Source organism: Monodon monoceros, unplaced genomic scaffold (genome assembly GCF_005190385.1).
Source record: "Monodon monoceros isolate NGI ecotype Baffin Bay Population unplaced genomic scaffold, NGI_Narwhal_1 Super_Scaffold_11, whole genome shotgun sequence".
Classification (NCBI taxonomy): Eukaryota; Metazoa; Chordata; class Mammalia; order Artiodactyla; family Monodontidae; genus Monodon; species Monodon monoceros.
This window is the reverse complement of record NW_021703767.1, coordinates 128,018,238-128,035,819: the sequence shown is the minus strand read 5'-3', so window position 1 is coordinate 128,035,819 and position 17,582 is coordinate 128,018,238. Positions and strand designations below refer to the sequence as shown.

At 35.9% G+C, this 17,582-nt stretch overlaps 1 protein-coding gene across 2 annotated transcripts in view; it reads right to left on the bottom strand.

Moving 5' to 3' along the window:
* RYK (receptor like tyrosine kinase) overlaps positions 1-17,582 on the bottom strand; it is a 94,683-nt gene that overhangs the window by 17,003 nt on the left and 60,098 nt on the right. For both annotated transcript variants that reach the window (XM_029213963.1, XM_029213962.1), the window contains 5 exons: positions 16,788-16,874; positions 11,422-11,491; positions 5,628-5,760; positions 4,559-4,668; positions 4,239-4,398 (listed from right to left, as the gene is read on the bottom strand). In XM_029213963.1, coding sequence (XP_029069796.1) covers positions 4,239-4,398; positions 4,559-4,668; positions 5,628-5,760; positions 11,422-11,491; positions 16,788-16,874 — 560 coding nt within the window. The remainder of the gene's footprint in view (positions 1-4,238; positions 4,399-4,558; positions 4,669-5,627; positions 5,761-11,421; positions 11,492-16,787; positions 16,875-17,582) is intronic.

Genomic DNA, 17,582 nt, shown 5'->3' with positions numbered 1-17,582 from the left:
ATATCATTTGTTAGATGCTACATTAATAGCTAAAATATGTATTTTACATGTGTAGATATTCTGGGGGGAATGGGGTTACATTACTTATTTTGCATTTGACTCTGAATGAAGTTTTACAGCCCGAAAGTACAATATTAAATGTAGCTTTTTAAAACCCCAATTTAATCCATAAAGGAAAAGTGGAAGCACAGCATAACGATTATGTATACACAATTCAATACAAATGTTAAAAAGCAATTTAACATGTGTGCTTCAACATAAGAATTCAAAAAATACTCAATCCCACAAAACAGAAAGGCAGGATTTTTACACTAAACAGCCCCATCACAGTCATAGGAAACAGAACAGTATTCCCATTCCTTTCAATCTCAATTATCCAAGGCAAAAGATATTTAGGGGAAAAATACATTTTAAAGGAAATGAATTTATAAGAATCTAAAGAAGAAAAATCTGAACATTTTAGGAGTTGACCATGTTAAACGTAAATCAATGTGGGTATTCTCACCATCACATTCTAAGTACAGCTCAGAAGAACTTGGGTCACACAGACATTTCAAGTAGGTTTATGCCAAGACATGCTAAAAGTGGTGATGATTTTAAAGTAATTCTCCTGTTAAGGCAAGTTCTTACACAAAATATGTGAACTGTTGCAAAATTTGTAAAATATCATAATTGTAAGAATAACTAATTCTAAGTATGATTTTGAAATATTTGCTTAACCAAGCCATATATCCTCTATATGGAATTTACCAGCTAATACAGCACAGTGTACCCAGCTGAAGAGATGCAGATCACATTGCTTAGAAATGTATTATTAACTATAGTCTCATTAGTTGAAGTGTATCATCTAATTTTCACTCTGGAGTTCCTGTGAAATATGCGATCATAAGTGTTATAAAAAATAATTCCTAAAAAAAATTTCCTATTACTGCTTAAATATACAATGGAATACTTACATAGAAATAAGCAAATACATTAAATTAAGCATGCATATTTTGGGGGCTTCCACTGTGCAAGCTAACAGTACTACTGGCCATCTTGCATACCCCTCTGAAATATTACTTATCAATTCCTTTTTCTAAGAGAATAATCAAACAATTCCCAATCTCCTTGAATTTACATGGCATCTTTGTATTATAGACTGCCATCTAAGAAACATCTTCTTTTTCCTACCCGTTAAACTAGTTTTGGGTTCACCACAACTGCCACCTCATTTCTGTTAAGGCAACTATGCTATATTTCCATGAGTAATAAAACCATAAAATTTTAAAATCAACCATTAAAAAGAATATTAACATTCCAAAGAGATGAGTGAATTAATCTTTTAAATCAAATATGGAATGATATTTTCAAAGAAGATGTGAGGAAAGTTTCTTTTACTTTTCTGCATTCAAAAATGTTCAGATGCAGGCTTTTCTACTAAAGGGGTGGATTTGAAAACCATGTAGCTCTAATTCAACTGATATTATGTTTTTGAACTATGTTCTAAAACCAAAGTTAAACTCAATTTTTTTCCCCATGAAAACGGCTTTGCTTAATGTAGAAACTGGTAAAGAATCCCACCTACAATTCAGAACTTCTGAATAAAGATTTGGCAACCTGAAAAACAAGCACCTGAGTATAACTGGTCCTTACTGTCATTCAATACAGCAGCTGTTTGCTAGCCTAAATCAAGCTCTGCTTTCCTTTTTTTTAAACATCATTTGAGAAAAATAAACATCAAAAACAAAAAAAGCAACCCCTCCTTCCCCCAAAAAGAAGTCCAGGTTCTCTTTAGATAACTATGAGAACTATGTAAGTTGCTTGGCGTATTTGTATTGCTTTACTTGGAATTTTAACTTCTTGACATTAATGTTAGAGAAGTTTTATTTTATTATCACAGCTCTGGAAGAACAGACTAGGCCTAGTTTCCCACTGCTATACAAGCTGAACCCTCAGGGCTCTGTGTCTAAGAATCAGGATTTATTCCTCCCACCTCCACCCATTCTCCAAAAGGCCCCATGACTCTGGCTGGGAAAGACTGTGGCAACAAAGTTTCCATCCACTATTAACTTTTGCAGCTGCTCCATGAAACAGAAAACATCCTTCGCATCATCACTCATATCTATTCTGCCCATCTCACAAGTGTCAGATAAGCTTTTTTTTTTTTTCTTTTCAGAGAGTAGTTGATTTTAAATTAAGTTAAAACGAAGTATTTTGAAGATATGCATAATGAAAGACCTTCACTTACAGGAAAAAAGGTTAAAAACTATATATGTAACTTGCTCATTCACATCAAGTGAGCACATTTCATCAAAACACGTGGTATGCAGAAAGGCACAATATATCAAATAGCTAACCTAGCTCCTGAAAAAGAAAGAAAAAATTAAATTAAAAGACTATAGGGCTTCCCTGGTGGCGCAGTGGTTGAGAGTCCGCCTGCCGATGCAGGGGACACGGGTTCGTGCCCCAGTCCAGGAGGATCCCACATGCCGCGAAGCGGCTACGCCCGTGGGCCATGGCCGCTGAGCCTGCACGTCCGGAGCCTGTTGCTCCACAACGGGAGAGGCCACAACAGTGAGAGGCCCGCGTACCGCAAAAAAAAAAAAAAAGACTATAATAACAAGAGAGGGTTCCTCCCTTAACAAATCATTTCAAGGATTTTAAATTGGAAGATTAGTTTTTCAATAAGGAAATCTTAGGTAATTTCAATTACTGAGTATAGTGGATTGAATGGTGGCCCCAAAGATATGTCCACATTCTAATCCCCGAAACCTATAGGTATTACCTTATATGACAAAAGATGTGATTAAGTTAAGGACCTTAAGAGTAGAAACATATCTTGGATTATGAGATAAATCCTAAATGCAATCATATGTATCACTGTAAGAGACAGGTAGAGGGAGTTTCGAGAGACAGACACATGGAGGATAAGGTGGTATGAACATGGAGCAGAGAGATGCAGCCACAAGCCAAGGAGTGCCAAGAGCCACCAGAAGCTGGGAGAGGCAAGGATGGTTTCTCCCTTAAGGTCTCTGGAGGGAGCACGGCCCTGCCTACACCCTGATTTCAAACACGTGGCTTCCAGAATTCAACTGTGAGAGAATAAGCCTCTGCTGTTTTACCACCAAGGTTGCTGCAATCTGTTACAGCAGCCACAGGACACTAATATACTGAGGGAAATTGTGTATTAAAAGAGTAGTCCTTAACCCACACAAGCTTAGTAAAAGGGAAACCCTATATTATAAATAAAATATATCACTGAGACACAAGATATAATGATATGGTAAGCCCAATTTTTATAGCTGAAACTTTGAAGCAAATTACTCTATAAAATTTTACATGTAACACTAACAGATATTGAGTGATACAGGGGGGCCTTATAAGCAGAAGTTTTACCTAATCTCTAAATATTCAGCTATAATAATAAAGTGCATTAAGCAAGAGATAGGGAAATAAATTAATTTTCCAAATCAAACTAAAAAGTGGCAGAAATTAAAAACAATTAAAATGCCTACAAAATACACGCAAGTAACTGTGGCTTCTGAAACTATACATCACTAAGTTGAAAGGATCCCACTATATGATCTGCTTGAATAGACAGAACCACCCAGAAACTGACAAAAAGGAAGAGAGTGACATCTGGGGAACTGTAAGTTACACAGGCCATAAAACTTGGAAGAGGTCGTTTGAAAAAAAGAAAACAATAAATCTTTACTATCTGACAGCCACCTGGTCATTCTGAGACTTGAAAAAACCTAACTTCAGGGCTTCCCTGGCGGCGCAGTGGTTGAGAGTCCGCCTGCCTATGCAGGGGACACGGGTTCGTGCCCCGGTCCGGGAAGATCCCACATGCTGCAGAGCGGCTGGGCCCGTGACCCATGGCCGCTGAGCCTGCGCATCTGGAGCCTGTGCTCCGCAACGGGAGAGGCCACAACAGTGAGAGGCCCGTGTACTGCAAAAAAACAAAAACAAAAACCTAACTTCAATATCATCACCTTTAAAACTGGGATAGTGTCTACCTATCTCATAGTGTTAATAGCCCCTTCACAGGTTATCATGAGGATGAAATGAGATTACACACAATGATGGGCCATGGTTTGGGTCACAAACTAGCTGACAGTTAGAAAACTAACTATACTTGCTTTCTGAATAAAAAACTTCGGGGAACAGTTATCAGATTAAAAAAATTGAAAAACGTTTTAAAAGCATTTGGAGCCTCCTCCATTCCGCTGATATCTGGGGGTCCCAGTACTTACCACATCACTAGCACTGGAGAATTCATTATTAACCAGACTTTCAAGAGCCATCCACCGAACCGGCCTGTTTTCGTTGTCTCCTAGACAATGATAGTCCATAGGGAACAAGTCTCTGGAGAGGGCATTGTCTGTGATCTTAACTTGAAGTGTGTCATCAATGCTGAAAAGTAGATATGAACATCAAATACAATTGAATACTGAAAAACTATGGACCACAATCACTCATAAATACAACACAGTTCCCATTGTGACTCCTGGAGAGAACCCAAATTCAGGGAACACTAAATATCAAATGACAGTGACAAGCTCATGGCACCTACACACAGTTCCTAGCAGCCAGGTCTTTGTGGATGACTTCCCTTCTGGCCAGATAGCTCATTCCACAGGCAATCTGAATAGCCATGTGGACCAGGTCTTGTTGAGAAATTGCCTGTAGTAACAGAAAGTGACAATGTCTGCAGTTAGCACAAAAACTTTGATGGTAGTTATTTTATTCCACAATCTTACTCCATCCCAAAATACACCTACACACTAAGTTTTAAAAAGCTACTTCTTGACCAAGAACATGTTCCCATAGCTTCCTATACTTATACCTACTACAGTCCTTATCATTCTGTACCGTAATTTACCATTTACTTCACTCTCATCTGTTAGGTGTATCTCCCCAACATCCAGCATATACAGTAGCAGCTAAATAAACATCTGTTCAATGAATGCTGAATTCTAAGGGTAATATTTCAAATGTTTATTATTCAATAACTTGTTCTTTTCTTTTACAATATTAAGCTTTTATTAGGAGGTTACCCCCCGGGGACCATTTTCAAACTAATGCTAGTTTACAGCTCTCTCTGATGTGCTCCTCTAGAGCTAATGTGCCAGGACTGTAGGTTGAGGAATGAAATTCTTCTCCAGGTGATGCTGGTGGGCTCTGGCTGCCAACCACTTGCTGGAAACCCTGGCTACCAAATTATCACCGACAATCTACACCTCCAGCTACCACCAGCTTTTTTTTTTTTTTTTTTTTACAACATGGACCAAATGGCTCTGTAAGGTCTATTTCCATTCCTAGAAGGGAGATCTAGTACAAGTACCTTCAAAGAGTTATGAGGAAAATGACTGAGATGGTGTCACAGAGGGTTTGAGGTGATTATGAATAATACACAATGGTTAATACACGGAAAACCTTCAGCATCAGCAGAGTGTAAGCCTCAAGACAGGAATCACAAACCATCTCTCTCTAAATCAACAGATTAGCAATATCTTCTGGTTCAACCTTGAGTTTCTTTTTACAGACTTCTAAACAGTTTATATATAGGAATGTTAACATCTACCTTCAAAGATATTAGAAGCTACTGGTAAATAATTGGTATGTGGGCAAATATTTCTCACCTGTGGATTATTGGCCTCTACTAATTTGCACTGCCGTAAAAACAATTTAAGATTCCCCCAATTCATGTAAGGCAATATCACCATAGGCTTTTCTCCTTCTTCTATACAGACATGGGTAATAGGAAGAAGATTTCTATAAAATAATAAAAAATCAGGAGAAACACAAGTGAAATCTGAAACTTCAGGGGGTTATTTTTAACAAAAAGTAATAAAATAAAGATAACCTAAAACAAAACAAGAAAATCTCAAACTTACTTAAAAACATAACCATTAAAAACGTAAAATTATAAATGCTCTTTTAGACTGGACTTTAATGTTTTCCACATACCCACTTTCTTGATAGGGAAAAATTATGAACTCAGAAATTGTTTCCTGTGGACTAGATTCTCTTAAGACACACTCTAGCCACACTAAATCTCTACTCTAAAGGGTAATAAAAGGGACCTAAAAAATGAGTTGATCATGAGCATATGATAACAGCCCATTTGGTTCATTATCACGCTTAAAAAATAAAAAAAAAAAAAAGGGCCCCAACGCAAGTCTGCAGAAAAGAATATGATAATCAAGAGCATGAAACTGTCACAAAAAGCCAAGAAGTTCTTAGCAGGTCACATGGGATTTCTAAATCCTAAATTTACTATTTACTGTCTGTGTGACCATCTCTCTTGGCCTTAGTTTCCATACCTCTAACATGGGGATCCCACCAGCCATACAATGTTGCTGTGATATACAAATAAGGCCAAGCATGCAGTAAAAAAAAATCTTGTTCCTTTTAAAATCTCCATGGCACACATACTTTCATCCTATTGCCTAATGACACCTCTTCCATCGGTACCTGGAAATAACCGTTAATTTTTCCCAAGGCTATGTAACTTTTTACATAATTACCTCATTTCCCCCACTAAGCTGAAAATTCCTAGATGGCAAAAACTAAAGTGAACTCCTTTTTTACACCCAATGCTTTGGATTCTGTGCCACAGAAATAAGCATTTAATAAATATTTGGTAAGTAACACCAAACAACAAGCTGAAAAACATTCCTCCTCAACTTGGAAAATTCTGCCTCTAAGGATATTAATAAGGAAATATTATTAAACATATGAAAGCTATATGAACAAGGATAGTTAATGCAGTATTAATAGTAAAAGCCGCAAACAACAAGGCTGTCCAAAAGTAAGGAAGTACAGCCAAATAATAGGACAGTATATAACAATTAAATAGTCACAAAGGGATGTTACAAGAATATGAGTAAAAACTTACTTATAGGAAAGCAAGATACAAAATTCACATATGCTTGCAGGATAATTACAAGTATGGAGGCAAATACAACTGCACAGAAGTATGCCAAGAGTTGTTTTTGAGTTGCGAGACTTTAGATCATTTCTACCTTGCTTTTCTGTATTTCCTAAATTGTCTCAATTGAGTATGTATCTCTTTTAAAACCACAGTCACACAATTCTGGCCTAACAGTGCAGAAGTGAAAGCTGTGGGGCCCCCCGCCTGCTGTGCAGGAGTTACTAACAGGGAAAGCACTGACCCTGAAGAGCCGGGAAAATGAGGACTCAGAGATCAGTAAACCTGTATGCGGCAACTTCTCTGTAAGGCTTCTGCTTGCCTTACAGCCCAAGAGTGGCAGTGATGATTAGTCCCACTTTACAGGCGAGGGAATCCATGAAGGTGGTAAGGGGTGAGGTAATTTGCCAAGGACAAACAGCCAGCACATAGTGGAAAAAATTCAAATCTTCATCTGATTATAAAAACCTTGTGTTTTCCACTGGATCACTGGACATTCCCTCCCAGGGGAGCAAGACAGAGCCTCTTTTCACACCAAGACCCACACATACTAAAATGATTAGAGCAGGAGGATGGAGGGAGGGGGAACTGGAGGAAGGCAGTCAAAGGTACAAACTTCCAATTATAAATAAGTACTAGGGATGTACTGTACAACCTGACGACTATAGCTAACACCGCTGTGTGATATACAGGACAGTGGGTAGGAGAGTAAATAAATCCTAAGAGCTCTCATCACAAGGAGAAAATTTTCTTTCTTCTTTCTTTCCCTTTTATTGTATCTATATGAGAACATGGACGTTAGCTGAACCTACTATGGTAATCATTTCACAATATATGTAAATCAAACCATCATGCTGTATGTTTTAAACTTATACAGTGAGGTATATCAATTATTTCTAAATAAAAGTGGGAAAAAATGACTACAGCAGGTGTGGACTCAGGTTTAACTGAACCTACCATGATTTCAGGAGTAATATGAAGAGCTGCCCAATCTCTTTAACCCTCCCAAAATTATTTCTCTGCACCTTTCCTCATGACTGAAATTCACTGAGCAAAGTTAAAGGAATCTGACCCAAACACAGGAAGTTTGCTGGATGAGATCAAATCACTTATTCTATCACCAGAGGATTAAAAGCCCTCCGGGAGAAGTAACAAGCTGCATGAAAATGTTTCAAGGAATAAATGGCTGCTCTTCATTCTGCCCAGTTTATAAAGGAAAGGAAGATAAAGAGGAAGATATGGGATCCATAAGAAGAGCGGATGAGGCAGAAGCAGGTGCTATAGAGGAAAGGCAGGTTCTGCAGGGACTTGAGGCAAGAACTGGTCCAGTTCTCAGTCTTGCCGAGCGTGCCTGCAGAGTGAGAGCCATGAGGCATTCAGCAAAGTGCCCATCATCAGGCACCCTTGGGCCAGTGGAGAGTCAAACTACAAGCAGAAATAGCTTGAGTACTTGTACTTTTTATAAAGCATGTCTGATGGAATTTAAATAAATCAACAGCTATCTTTTATTTATACAGCTATTTTAACTTATAATAAAAATTATTCTCAAAAATTCCAGTGGAAAAAGGAATGAAAAGAAAGAATTTCAAGATGCTTTAAAATATTTCAACACTTTAAAACTCTTAATCATGGAATGTTAAAACATGAAGTAAACATGATGAATTACATACCAAAACTAGTTTTTTAAAAAAGGTAAAATCAGAAACTAGATGTCATTTCTTGCTGAGTGTATTGAGTTTGCTTGATAAATTCTATAATATGATCACTGAAGATCATTATTTCTTTTTTAATTTTTTTGCAGTACGCGCGCCTCTCACTGTTGTGGCCTCTCCCGTTGCGGAGCACAGGCTCCGGACGCTCAGGCTCAATGGCCATGGGTCACAGGACGAGCCGCTCCGCGGCATGTGGGATCTTTCCGGACCGGGGCACAAACCCGTGTCCCCTGCATCAGCAGGCGGACTCCCAACCACTGCGCCACCAGGTAAGCCCATTATTTCATTTTTAACCTTCATGCCTAGCAGTGTTCCAAGTGCAAAATGGGCACTTAATGAATGAGAACGTATGCATACACAGAGCCATGAACAGTCTAGACATCAGGGGTCAAAAGAAATGTGTCATAGGCCCTAGTCCCCTTAAAAATGAAATAAATTGCTACAGTGAGTAGAAAGAACCATATACTTTCTACATATTGACAATGTGTTTTGCTCATTAAAAACCAGGAGTCCTGGTATGACTTTATGATGAGGAAGAACAATTAACCAGGATCAAACCATAACTTGCCTTTAGAAGACATTCCCTAATCACTGAACGTACAGTAACAAATAACCCTAATTCAGTATAAGTCATCCCATTCCACCACCTAAGTGTATCCTGGGGCTACTAATTCATCCTAGTTGGATGCTGGAAAATCCTATAGCTTAAAGCTGCCTGAGAAAATGCTGCAAATGCTTGCTCTGAACATTTTTCAGCCAAAGCACCTTTGGGCTACTGTGGATATAAAACTGCTTTTTGAGAAAATCCTGGCTTTGTCTATACCCCTGCCACCCACTTCTGTGCTGATGTGGTACAGACCTTTCATCAAGGTAAGAATACTAGCTAAGTACCTAAGTACTAGGTTAACATTACAAACTAGTATTAAACACTCTGGTTCTTCCCACTAGGGTCAGCATAATAAATCAAGTACTCCGAACATTGTCAAAAAGGACATTCCCAATTGATCATTACCCAGTTCTTGCTTTGTTACTCAGAGGAAACAAAATGTGTGTTTTTTTTTTTTTTAGAAAATATAGTCTAAAGGGTCAGTTATCTATCCATTCCTCTGCAAATGACTTCTATTCTTGGAATGAATCAGTGAATCAGGTCAATGGAAGGTAACATTCTTAAATCACATGACTTTAACCCTTCAAAAGGACATCTTTAGTCCCTCATTACTGTGTGGTCAATTTTTTTCAGAGGTCTCTGGCTTTTTTATTTTCAATGAAACTAAAAAGTACATCTGTTCATTATCTTAATCAATGTCCCAAGTATATGATAAAGCTAATGACATCTGTCCCAGAATGTGAAACCAGAAAAAGTTTTCTCCCCAAGAAACATGTACATTTCCTTCCATTCTAATACTGAGATGTATCAAACTTTGTTTCCTTCAGCCTTGCTTGCCCAGAAGCTAAGAGTTGTTTTATGTTCAATCACAGTAAAAATAATTGTCTCCTTAATGTTGGCTTATTTGTCTTCTTTTCCACCATCACAATGCCAAAAAACTCAATTTCATTTTCATTACCATTTTATTCATCTTACTATAGCTGCCTTCTTTTTAGGTTCTCAAATTCTTTTGACTATGAACCAAAGTATAAATAAAATTCAAAAATAAAACTCTGCATAGTCATCTTATTTTTTGGCAGAACTCAAGTAACTGCTCAAAGTACACAGAAATTACAATGCATAATGTCTTTTGCACACATCACTTTCTTTTTTTTCCAGAAGTCCATAAATATCTTCCAACAATGATGGTCACCATTCCATTTTTTAAACATATGTGATCAAATTTTCAGTAGGCACACAAATTAAGCTGACTCTGTATAGTGCTTTAAAACAACAACAACAAAAACCTTGCCCAAATATTGATACTGCACATTGTGATACTATAATTACGCCCTTTTTGGCTCAGAAGATAGAATCTCTTATTATAGCTCTGTGAAAAGGACTGATATAAAGCTTTTTTAAAAAGTTCTTCATATACAGAACTGTAAGTATTTTTTAAAAATCATACTGCAAACTAATGATAAGAGACTGGTTAAATAAAATGTGGTGCATCCATTCAATGAACTACTATGCAGTCTTTTTAAATGTGGATGTGAATTTATAGTTACTTACATGAAAAGTTAGATACATTGTTTTGCCATATATCAAGAAGTGTGTTAACCTTGTTAAAGATAATGGTATTGTGATTATATAGAAAAATGTCCTCAACTTTTTGGAAAATGCATGCTGGAAATGCATTGAAAGTGCTAAGATATCCAATTTAGTTTAAAATATTTCCACACTTGCAAATATCTATCTATATCTACCTAAATAGATGATAGATACATAAACATGCACAGCAAAAATGGCAAATGTTAACCACCAATGTATTCAGGAGGTGGGCTTACTGGTGTTTATTATTCTTTTCTTTGGTACTCTACATGTTCAACATTTCATAACAAATATTTCTTAGCATATGTATATCATTATCCTACTTTTTAAAGGGAAAGATGCACATAAATATAAACTCTTTCCTGAAAGCTCAGCTATAATTATCCAGATGTGGGCTTACATACTCTTCTTTATATTTTACTGTGTTTTAAAATTCTGTGCAATGAGCATGCATTTCACTTTTATATTCAGGAAAAAAACAAATTAAGCTATTCCAGAAATGCTTTCTATTAACAGCACATTACAACATTCTTAAAAATGTAGCATACAATGCTACCATGCTTAACACAATGCTGGGTGGTTTCTCCTCTCACCTGTGATGAAGACCTCGTAGCTTACAACTTTCAGTGAGCATCATTGTCACCTGAATTTCAGAAGCTTGATCTACATAAAGAAAAAGACACTGTCATATATAGTATGATAATATTATACATATGACATCAATATTTTCTGGTATTAGTAAGTAACTATCTCAAACTGTATGGTAAATTTCATCAAAAGTTACAGGCAAATCTAAATAGGTCTAGCCTAAAATTCTATTGTAGTAGATAGAGTCTCATTGACAAGGTCAACATTTACAGATGCCATTAAGGATAAGTTTGACTACATAAAAATCAGAAACTAAGTAAGGTTCCAGAAACAAAGCAGACAAAGTAATACCACTGGAAAAATATCTGTAACACATAAGGCATATAAAGGGCTGATTTCGTCTTTTCCCCCCTTCTTTAAAGAACTCATACGATAAGAAAAAAATCTGAAAAAGAGGCAAAGGATATTAACATATAGTTTACTAAAAAAACAACACAAATGACCAGGAAAATTAAAAAAACGACTTTCTGCTTCATTCCTCAGTAAAGAAATGCAAATTAAACGAGGAGATGCCATTTTCCTCATCAGATTGGAAGAGACAAAAAAGTCAGCTACCTGTCAGTTTGGGCAAGAGTGTGAGGAAACAGGCTCATCCACAGTATCTTGGGTAGGTGGGGGAAACAACATCTAACAAAATTTTTAATACCTTTTACCATCATCAATCCCACTGCTAAGAGTCTACTCATAAAAGCTCATCTATATATAACATAACAAGAATACTGTTCAATTATAACAACAAAACAACTCAAAACAACCAAAGACCAAAGTGCCCATCACAGAGAACTAGTTAAATTAGCATGTAAGAATAATATGCAGCTACCTTAAGAAAAAAAAGTCAGATTTACATGTACTGACAGGAAAATCTGCAAGACATATTAAATTTTAAAAGCAAGATGAAAAACTGTGTTTGTGCAATCAGTTATATTTCAAAATCAAATTTATTTGGAAAATTAGATATATTTGGCTGTGTTTTTCTTCTTACTCACAGAGGGAATCATAGGAAATTGTTTACGGTGGTTACTTTTAGAGATGCGAGAATTTACATTTTGCACCTTTCTGTCCTGTTTAAACTTTCTAACCTTACAAACATAGAATTAGAAAAAAATGACCACAGGAGTTCTGACTGGAGATTGTGGTGCATTTTATTGTTTTCTTCTTCTTACCTCTATGTGGTTAAACAAACAAAAAGAACTACTATTATATTGGTAGAAAAAGATTTAATTTTCATATAATAGCCCAAATTAGCATGATTATTCCATTTTATTTTTAGCTTCTGAACTCATGGTTTTTGGTCCAGGTAACAAACAGAACTAAAATTGGCTTTTAGTTCAATGTTTTTGAAATAAAACATGATAATGCAATTTACCAATATCTTTAGTCTGCACCTTCAAAGAATTTGAAGCCATTAAATATTTGCACAAATCTACAAGGATGCCTTCTCTTATAGGGACCACTATTTTAATAAGTATAGAAGATTTTCTCCCCTGTCTGAAAAGAACATTTCCATTAAGTGAATAGTATATTTTCATTATAAAATTGAATATGAGTCTTAATTTTTTTAAATGGTTTTTAAATATCAAAAACAAAATTAACAGTATACCCTTAAAAATACTTTCAAAGAAGCCAATAATAGATTTGTATGTCAACAATTTAAAAAATCATAATAATAATTTATAGATCTTCTGATCAATGCAGTACGAGGCAGAAGAAGATAGAAAGATGGGCAAAGCCAAGATCCACCTCCCAGCCCTACCTAGTAAAATGCTAAACCAACAGTAAAATCCAGACCTCTAAACTCAGGCACCATGATTATACACTCATTCCTTAAAAGTGGAGCTGTCAAAGCTGAGAAATAGTAAATTTCATTTACTTCCAAGACTAACCCGTGGAATCACTCCCTCTCTCATTACGTGATATTAGTGTTCCCTTTCCAGACAGCTTCACTTAGTTAAAACTTTTGTAGGAATACAAAATGGGTAGACAAAAAGCCAAGGACTTGGAATACTTGCTACTTCTTTGAAAAAGCACTTTACCTCAATGTCTGCTGAAATAAACTCTAGTTGTTTAAAAACTGCTTAAAATTTAGGAACATTTAGTAAATGGCAGAATATACCTTTTTACTCTTTCTGTAATCTAAATATGTGGCCTCTCCCGTTGCAGAGCACAGGCTCCGGACGCGCAGGCTCAGCAGCCATGGCTCACAGGCCCAGCTGCTCCACGGCACGTGGGATCTTCCCGGACCGGGGCACGAACCCGCGTCCCCTGCATTGGCAGGCGGACTCTCAACCACTGCGCCACCAGGGAAGCCCTGGAAGGATCTTTTTAGAACTGAAAACTAGTAATAGTTGGAGGTCTGTACCCATTTGGTAAGAGTTTACCTTCTTGTCAACTGGTGCAGAGATCCAAGTAAAATGAAAGGTAATTTCAGGATGTGTCATTTTTTGCATAATTTTTTAAGTTTTTAACTTTGATAAGCATGTTCTATTAAGCCAGGGACACTTCAGCTGGATAATGAGCTAAGGAAACTTTGGAGAAAAAATAATTTTATACATTTAGTAAGAAAAAATCATTTTCCTGGATACCTTACCCAGTCTGGTCCTAGTCTTATAATTTTAAATACTGAAAGGTCCATCTTTAAGATGTATATATTTGAAAAGAATACTATACAATAATTTACATTCTAAAAGTTACAAGAACAAAATGATTTTTACAAAACCCTACTTATTTCTAATTTGTAAAAAATTAGAAGCTATAAAAAAAACAAGAACTTAATACGAATAACCTCAAATTAATTCATTTATTTCATGGAATTCAATTTCACAATATTCACTGTGTGAAATTCAGATTCCTAATTTCAATCTCTGGAAATTTATATTGGGATATCCATTAAGTCTCTGTGAAAAATGATAACTTTTAAGAAGCCAAACTCCAATTTCCTGCTTATGCCTAAAGGCAAAGGTAGGGACTTCCCTAGTGGTGCAGTGGTTAAGACTCCACGCTCCCAATGCAGGGGGCCCGGGTTCGATTCCCATCAGGGAACTAGATCCCACATGCATGCCACAACTAAGAGTTCACATGCTGTAACTTAGAGTTCGCATGCCGCAACTGAGGAGTTGGCGAGCTGCAACTAAGGAGCAGGTGAGCCGCAACTAAGGAGCCCATCTGCTGCAACTAAGACCTGGTGCAACCAAATAAATAAATAAAAATATAAAAATAAATAAGTTAAAAAATAAAGGTAAAGTAACTGATCTTTTAAAAAATTATTTTTGCATTTTTAGCTGTACTTCTAATTGTATAGCATGTAACAAAGCATACATATTTGTGAAAGAACTTTGTCAACTCTACGTAGCTTCAATTAAAAAATAACATTCCAAAAGAATAAATCTCAGAGACACTCAATCATGTGGAGTTATCTAACAATTTTAAAGCAAATACCGTGGTCAGTGCACTTCCTCTGTGTTTCCCACGCAAATCATGACCACATCTTGGCTAAGGACTCACTATGCTTTCTCTTGTTTCCGTCTAGCTCAGAGAGAACATTATAATTACAGTGGTAAGACAGAGAAACAAGCAAGTGACTACAATTCAAAGGTACACGGAAAGAGAAATCTTATCTTGTGAAACAGTCCCAGTATCTGCATTGTTTTCTTATCACTATTATTTCCTTTCCCCCCATTTCCAATCCTAAATCAACCCAATTCTATACAGAAACCTCTTTTGTTAATTCAACATTCCTTCAGAACAAATTAATAATATCCCAGTTCTAAATTATCCATAGAATATTTACAAACCCCAGAAAAAATATTAGAATTAAGGGGGAATGTTTCCTTTAAAAAATGGAGAAACTGTAACAAAAGGCAGACATTATTAAACTTAGGGCTCAAATTTTACATCTACAAAGAGTAATATGTAAAGTATCCTTCAAAACTAGTCAGAAAACCTAGTGGGACCAAACCTAAAATTCAATCTTTAGAAGTGTTTTGGGGTTAGGAGAAGTGAATGAATAAATTCATTTTATTAACTGTTAACTTACTTAACAGTAAGTTAAACCATCTGTTTAGAAAGAAGAAAGTGTTTGTAGCATCCTTAAACAAGCAATTTTGCTAAATTAAAAGAAAATTCCAAAGTTTTTTTGTTAGATTAGTACAACCCAACTTTTTAGAAACAATAAACACAAACCTTTCATGCTTCCTAAGAATTCCTTTAACTAAATTTAGAAACATAAGTTCTTATAAATTAACTTTGTGAACTTCACAAAATTGTCACCTCCTACTCATAAAACTGAATTTAATTTTGCCCTCAATTTCTGCATTTGGAATGCTAAATTTGTTTTTCCAAAATTAATAACTAGTTATTTCAACTTACATCAGACACTGTCAGACATTAAGCACTCTTTAAATTACATTTTCTCTCTTAAAATGAGCAAATAGACTTACCTAAGAATTATTGAAGCTTTTACAAAGCTTAAATATACAAATCAATTATAAATCATTAAAATTCTAATATTATAAAAGGACTTGCTAATTTACCAGTATTAGGCAATAAGCCATATAAAAACATATTCTAGTATATGCTGATAGGGAATCTCTAACTGAAAATTTTATATAAATCAGTAAGTGAAAAATTAAGCATCACATTTCTCCAAAAGGAGAATATGTGAAAATAGGTATTCTGTTCATGAAAATATAAACTATCACTACCTTTTAGAAAACAATCTGGCAACAACTATCAATATTTTAAATGTAAACACCTCGTGGGGCAGCAATTCCAACTACAGCTATACCTGCAAAACTCTACCAAGAAATAATACACACACACACACACACACACAGCAAAAAAAAGGGAGGAGAGGGAGTGAGAGAAAGGCAAATAGCACCTATTCACATAAGGTTCAGTGGGTCTGGGGGTCATTTTTTTTCTTTATAAGTCCTCAGTATTGGGGGTGGAGGGGTGCTGAGATGGAGGGAAAACTACTATCAATGTTTTTTAAGAAGGAAAAACCAAAGAATTTTAACATAGGAAAAACATAATATTAGATATAGCAAAAATGAAGTCAAGTGGATGCAGTTTAATTAGAAGCCTGAGTAATATCTAATAAATATATAATGTCTTAATTTATTAGCTTCTATGTTCTATACCTTAACGAAAACAACACAAATCTCCTAAAAGGTTAGACTGTATGAGCTAAATTAACATGGACTGATTGATGATTAAGGTCTGGCACACACTGAAAATCTGAAACAATTTTGCTGACATAAGCCACCTTAGACAGAAAAGCAGCATGGAAACAGAATGGGAAATAAAATCCTACCTTTAACTGTTTTTACAAATGCTTGTTTTTCCTTATTTGGATCTTTTTCATCTACTAAAATCCCATGGAAAATACGCCCAAAAGTACCTAAAAGGAAAAATAATTATTGAGATCATATGATAACGTTCATAAAACTATAAGTACAAAACTTTCTGGCACAATACAACTTAAACATAACAAGGGAAAATGTGATCAAAATTACTCCAGCCCTAGCATAAAAAGACTCAAATCTTTGTTTTTTAATGACTGTTAAAGGCTCTTTTTAACTACAAAATATCTTAACTTGCCTTTTGAAATACCAAATTTAAACTATATATGAGAATTCATTCTGAAATATCCTAAATAAACTAATGATATAGACAGGAGCACTGGAGCTCAGTAATGGGGTATCCGTAGAGACATTTATGAGTTTCTAGGCTTAGCCTCAGAGCAAAGACAAAGGAGAAAAATGGACTCTCCTCATACGTTCAAAAACACCAAAAAAAATCTGCTTCCATTAATTACTATTTGCCACTGGAGACAGTTCAAGCCCCTCCCTTGGCTGTGACTGACCTACAAGCATCTCAACCAAACAGATGAATTCAGAATGACTCACATGCATCCAAAACATTCCAAACTGAGTTATGGAAGGGGGGAAAAAGTAATTCTCTATTTAACAACTTGAAGAGTTCAATAAAGTATTTTATTATTAATTTCTGTCTTCTTCTTTCAGCATTCTCCCCAGTCAATACCTTGAAACTCAAAAAAGAAAGCAAGGACCAGCAAGAGGGGGAAGGGCAGGGTCCTATCTCTCAA